At 41.6% G+C, this 6,520-nt stretch overlaps 1 protein-coding gene across 1 annotated transcript in view; it reads left to right on the forward strand.

Moving 5' to 3' along the window:
* The first annotated feature begins 946 nt into the window (after positions 1-946).
* LOC133401122 (dual specificity tyrosine-phosphorylation-regulated kinase 1B-like) overlaps positions 947-6,520 on the forward strand; it is a 51,816-nt gene continuing 46,242 nt past the window's right edge. The window contains 1 exon segment of the mRNA XM_061673674.1: positions 947-2,788. Within this exon segment, the coding sequence (XP_061529658.1) occupies positions 2,686-2,788 (103 nt within the window). The 5' untranslated portion in view covers positions 947-2,685.

Here is a 6,520-nt window from a genome sequence, read left to right on the forward strand (position 1 = left end):
CTATTTCCGCGTCATTCCTGCATCGCGGCGTTTGAAGAGACGCTGGGAAACCGAGCCAAGTGCTCCTCCCACAGATCAACTCGCTGTCCAATCACAGCCGGATACTGCACTTAACGTAGCCAATGGCGTCGCAGCTGCCATGGCGTCGGGTAGCAACAGAGTCTGTGGGAGGGAGCGTGCTGAGTGAGGGAGAGGCTGCCCTTACCCCAGTACAGAGAAGAAACAATTTAGAAAAATGAATAAAAATGAGGCTTTGTGTATGATTTGTTGGGGCTTTTACCATTACTGTTGTATATAATCAACAGAGATGTGTTTTGCCTTGAAATATGTATTCCTCATTCATCACATCAAGTTTCTTTTATGTGCACCAGTACAGTTGGGAGGCCATGAAAGTCCTCAAACCTGCAGCATGGTTTTATATCGCACGTGATCATATTTCAATAGCATGAATCCCAGTTGTGAATTTACATTCTTGACAATATAGCTGCCGATTCCCCTTCATTGTAATCGGTTTTACACAGAATCAGTTGTAATAACTGTCATTAGAGTTGCAGCAAGTGATGAGTTTAGTCTTGAAAATTGTGGCACGGGTCTAAGTTATTGTTGTCTATATATGTAAATGTAAAGTTCCTGTAAATATACCCCGTTGTTACTATAAATGGAAAGGACAAGAGAGAGGACTATCTGGAAGAGACTACTTGGAACAAAGAGAGGGTTGTGGCCCGGCTTACCCGATGCATTTGTAATGTTAATTTTCGCTTCATTAAATCAGCCACAGTTTTGGTTTCGTGCTGTCCGAAGAAAGAATACACATAGCCAACGTCACTTGTATGGAATAGCGTCACTGTTGCTGATAAAAGCAGCGAGATGTGTGACTGCGTAATAGCGCCTTGTGCCCCCGCCGCGCCGTGCAATATGGTACAGTCCCAATCGCAGGGTGGGGAGCGGTGTGGGATCGAGCACAGATTCCGGATAACGGAGAAAGGGAAACGGACAAGAAACATGACTCGAGGTTGCCCTTGTGAAGGTTTCCACCTTGAAGGAGTACAAAACAACTCATTTAATGCCAAGAAGGGCAGAGTGACAAGAAGGCGAGGACACTAAAGTGAACGAAAGGGAAGCGGACGCGGAGGAAAGAGGCGCGCCACGAAGGGATCCAGGGTATCGGACGGAAAACTCAGGAACTTCTCTGCGGTCAGTGGACTTGAAGACGAGTCCGGAGTTTTGGATTTTCCTTCAAGACGTCGTGCTCGATTGCGAATACCTCAAGGCGCCGACGTCTTCCCGGATCGAGTTGAGCTTTGCTAAACATCGGAGCGTGTCACAGATTGGAAACGCTACAGGCAGGCAGGCAGGCAGGCAGGCAGGTCGCTAGCGTTCCGCGTGGGGACTTTCGGCGTTTAACGCCAAATACTGGATCGAAACTGTCAACAGTTCTTCTTTGGTTCTCCCCCGTCGGACACGTTGCTGTGCGAGTGTGGATATTCTGTCTAAGGAACTTTCCGTGGAACTATACACGTTGGAGTAGACTGCTTTTGTTGACTCGAGTTTGTTCAACTGCTTGTTGACAACCAGACCTTCTGGATAGTCTATCGGCTTTTCTTTATTCTCAACGAGAGGCCTGTCCCCCTCCTCTGCAGCCAGGCGATGGGCTTCTGAGTGACCGCAACACTGAAGACTCCGTGGAGCTTTGTCTGCGCTATATGTGACATTGCTAGTAGACGTCAGGGTTTGAATCCGAGAGAAAACGGCTCCCTACACTGACCAGTCCCCCAGAAAGCGCCTGTAATTGGACCTATTTTTATTTATTTATTTTCGAGGGAGGAATGGGGTAAAAGCAGAAGGCTCGAAATTCAACTCCCCTCCTTGTCTTCTACCCCTTCTATCAGCACACTTATCATAAAAGCTGGGGAGCCTGGATAGGCAGAAAATCAAATCAAAGGTTGGACAAACGTATTCTAATGAATAATTTGAGTGAGTTCGGTCAGAACAGTTTTGACGCAAGTCCCACCAGCCAGGGAATACCTGCTGCACTGGATTTTATTGCTCAAGGCTGCACTGGACAGAAAAATCCTATTTTGGATTACAAATTAAATATGTCTGAACTGCTTCTTTCCTACTTTGTTACTCCTAGCCAGGACAACGGTAATGCCATCATGCCATTAGGATCCATGACAGAGTAGAAATCTTTTAGCATTCTAGAATAGCAGGACCTACTTTCAACTACCTAAAATAAGTTACCAGCAATCTGGAGCAGTGCAAACTTCCATCTCAAAGAAACAAGCAAAAGCTACCCTGACTAACCAAATATTATCCACGTCCCCCAACAACAGAGAAAAAGAAAATATATGTAGAATGAGAGCTCTATATCTATAGTGTAACTCTGTACATCCTTTATATTTTTACTCAAGATAGACAAGCTGCCTGTACACCGATTGGTTGCCTTAGAAACCACAGTAACAAAGAAACAAGCTTGCGAGGACTGTGCCTTTTGATTTGATTGGTTGGTTTCCCACCATTTCAAGATTGACTGAGTCAGTTGGATAAACTGCTTGAGCAAACTCTGGGATTGAAAACACGCCTCATGAAGGTTACTTAAACCCCCCCCCACAAAGGCTGCCCACCTGTGAAGTGATTTGATTGATTGGGTTTCCCTTCTGGATTGACCTTTTGCAAAGTGTTTCCATGGTGATCACATCATCATCTGTGGAGGACAAGACTGTGCCCCCTTGCAGAATGGTCCAATCACAACCCTGGATCGCCTCTGCTCTCCATCGTGACAATAAAAGTCAGTTCCCGCACACACTTCCACGCATATGCACTTTTAAATTATTTTATTTTTTTAATCACTAGCAAACCAATAAACACCAGCACACCAATGCATGTAAAGTACCTACATGACAAATTAACAATACATATATTTTTAAGTCATTCAGAGGGAGATGAGACAATTTCTCTCCGAATCTTCCTGCCAGGGTCGTATTGAGCAGAATAATTCTGCCTGGAACAGTTGCCAAAGCAGAGGTCTGCATGGATGTAGCTCAGCTTCCTATAGATGATGTCCTTGTTCTTCTTTAAACCACTAACAGTTGAGACAATTAATTGATTAATATGCCCATCCTTAGTTGATACATGATTTTTTTTGTGTTTGTGAACGTGTTAATGTAGCTGTTAGTTGATATCACACGGGCAGCGTGTTTATATTTGTCAGTGTGATAAAGCAGCTGCAACATGTTGCAGTGTCGTCGTGTTCCAATTTCATCACTGTGCGGTGTTGTTGATGTGTTAATGCATTTGGCATTCTACAAGGCATTTTGTAGCCAAAACCCAAAACTTTGGACACCTGGCAGCCTCAAGTTGAAATAGGTTGTTTGAAGTTAATGACTAAACAGAAGTATTGCTTCTTGTGTTAAACACTTGATTTGTGTGCAAACAGTACGTTGGATATTGTTTTCCCTTTGCTGTGCCAGTGCTCTTTATTTGCCTGTAAAACTGTTTCTAACTGGTGTTTTTGTTTTAAGGTCCATTAATTGTCTGCAGGTTTCATCTGACAGGGTTTTCTAGCATGTTAACAAACCTTTAATGAAAGTTTTCTCATCACTTGGACCTATGAAGTGTACCAAACATGCTTAGGCTTCATTGTCCTTTTGTGTCGCTTCTCTTTCTGAAGTAACACCCAGTTTCATTTTTTTACACTGGTTGAATACCTATTGTCAGCTTTTTAAAGTTTATGTAGCCCAAATTTTATTAATTTGTGCTGCAATGCTTTTATTATTTTTAGGATGGCATTTTGATTCTGTAGCATTTAGTAAAACAAATTTATACAATGCTGCATTTATTTACTCTATTGCAAGGAACACTGTTCTTCCAATTAATGAAGTATTGTAGTAGTAGTATTATAGTACTAGTTGCTTCTTGTGCTGAATCCTTGATTTCATTTATTTATTTGAGGGAGGACGGCACGGTGAACGACTGGTTAGAGCGTCTGCTTCACAGTTCTGAGGACCGGAGTTCAAATCCCAGCCCCGCCTGCGTGGAGTTTGCATGTTCTCCCCGTGCCTGCGTGGGTTTTCTCAAGGCACTCCGGTTTCCTCCCACATCCCAAAAACATGCACGGTAGGTTAATTGAAGACTCTAAATTGCCCATAGGTGTGAATGTGAGTGCGAATGGTTCTTTGTTTAAACGTGGCCTGCGATTGGCTGGCAACCGGTTCAGGGTGTACCTCGCCTCCTGCCCGATGATAGCTGGGATAGGCTCCAGCACTCCCGCGACCCTTGTGAGGATAAGTGGCTCGGAAAATGGATGGATATTTGAGGGAGTCATTTATTACTGTAAATGTTTCAAGATACTGCTTTTCATGGATTGGTCGATAGAAAATTGTTACTTTCATGTTACAGTCTGAATGGAATTTGTAACTGGCTCAAATGAGCAGTTTCTATTCGGGTGTCCGTTTATTCCCAGTTAATATCAATATTGCAGGACAGTCAGAGCTGGAACGAATTGTTCCATACTTCTTTCCTTGCTGTTTGATAGACGGACTATCTTGAACTACATGGCTGAAGCAGACTGGCTGGAGCACTTGAGTCAACAAGTGTGGCACGTCTGCAAAACCCTGGTGCAGTATTTTGTTTGTCGTATATTTTGTTATTTGAACAATTTGTTTCTTGTCAAGATAGTTCGAGTGGCTTGTTTTTTTTCCGAAGACCTCACAGTCTGTCTGCAACTTGGGAACATTAGAGAATGTAAGGAAAGTAGTAGGGGTTGAGGAAAAGGGAGAGCAAAACATGTTTCTGTTGTTTGACTTGCCATTTAAAATATTTGCTGATATTTTGAGATGAGAAACATTTAGCAAAAGCTGGTTAATCTGACTGGTTGCATCCAAGACTGTCCATGGAAAAGATGGTGTGTGTGTCTGGATTAGATCTTTTTGTACTTGGATTTCATTTATCTAATGAGTAGATATTGGAAGAATAGCAATTGATGTCTGCTGCAACTCAGCATAAACTTGAGTTCTGTAATTATTTCAATCTCCTGACTATGTCAATGTGAAAAGCATACTGAACAAGTGGCATGAACCTTATCAAAACTGAAAGCTTTTTTGTGCACTGCACATTATGTGATCATACTTTGAATTTGTGTGATTTAACAAGTTGATAGACATAAAATAGCAAAACTGCATTTCGGTTCATGTACCAGTTCTGTTACAGTGGCAAGTCCACCTATTCCATCCTCAGGGGCTATTGAAATGTATATAACCGTGAAGTGTATCAGTAAAGTAAGTATAAAATGCATGCTCTGTTGACAATAAGATTGTACACGGTTTTGCCTGCAGTGAATAAATAAACTTAAATGTATTTATTTAAACTAGTTTAAATACATTAAACATTTGCTTCTGTACATTTTTATGGCCATTGATGCTGTGTAGCCGGACCATGGAGTCGTTCTATTCCACCGGGGATCATGGATTCATAGTTGTCCATCACCCTTAAGAGATTTTACGGGGCCTGGATCAAAGGTCACAATTTTGTTTGGATCCAATTTGAATGTTGTGTGTTTGTAACAATACTATCCATTTGATCAATTATGTTTTTTGTTTTCACTTAGATTGATACCATTATGTGAGAGGAAGGGTTACAGTAACGTATCTGCCACTGAGGTAGCAGGCAACAACCTGACTGAAAGATTATGGTTGATAAACTGATAAATAAAAAGCGAGTAAGTTAAAGACAAGAGACTGCAGGCCACTGAAGAAGGATGTGCGGCGGATTGATGTCCGGCCACAAAGAATAACAAATTAGGTGGTGTTGGAGAAGCAGCAGTTGTATGTGCAGTACCCCACAAATTTGAGTACATCCCTAACATTTCAGGATATTTTATCATGTATTTTAAAGGGACAATCCTAAAGAACCCAAACTTGGATATAACTTAAAAGTTCCAGTGTTCAGCTTGTATAGCAGTGTTCACTGAAAATTGTCTAAATAGCTGGCAACACAACTACTATACTACTCCTATATTGTTTAGACGTGCAAAACCGCCCGTTTTATTCATAATTTTTATTTTTTTTGCCCACTTGAGTCAGCCATACACGTTTCTGTATCATTGGGTAGAGATGTGAATTAGGTGCTGTGGGTACAATTCTGTCATATTGTTCGCTGAAAAAGAAATTTCTTAGGAAAAATATGCATTGACTCAAGATGCATTGATAACCTGCAATCAAATTGTAAGGTTGCCTGAGATTCCCACCCCTACATTGTGAAATGCGTTTACTTGGGTTGCCAGCTATTTAGACAAGAATTGCCATGTATTCGGTTGAGGACTGTAACTCTATACAATCTGTACACTGACTTCTCTTTTGTAATATCCAAGTTTGATTTCTATAGTACTGTACCTTGAGAACATATAGTACAAACTAGCCTTTACACGATCAGGATTTTTGGGGCCAATCACCGATCAGCGAGGTGAAAAACACAATCACAAGATGGAACAATGTGTCTATTTAAATTACTTTTTCATTTACTG

The sequence above is a fragment of the Phycodurus eques genome, chromosome 4, assembly GCF_024500275.1.
Source record: "Phycodurus eques isolate BA_2022a chromosome 4, UOR_Pequ_1.1, whole genome shotgun sequence".
Taxonomy (NCBI): Eukaryota; Metazoa; Chordata; class Actinopteri; order Syngnathiformes; family Syngnathidae; genus Phycodurus; species Phycodurus eques.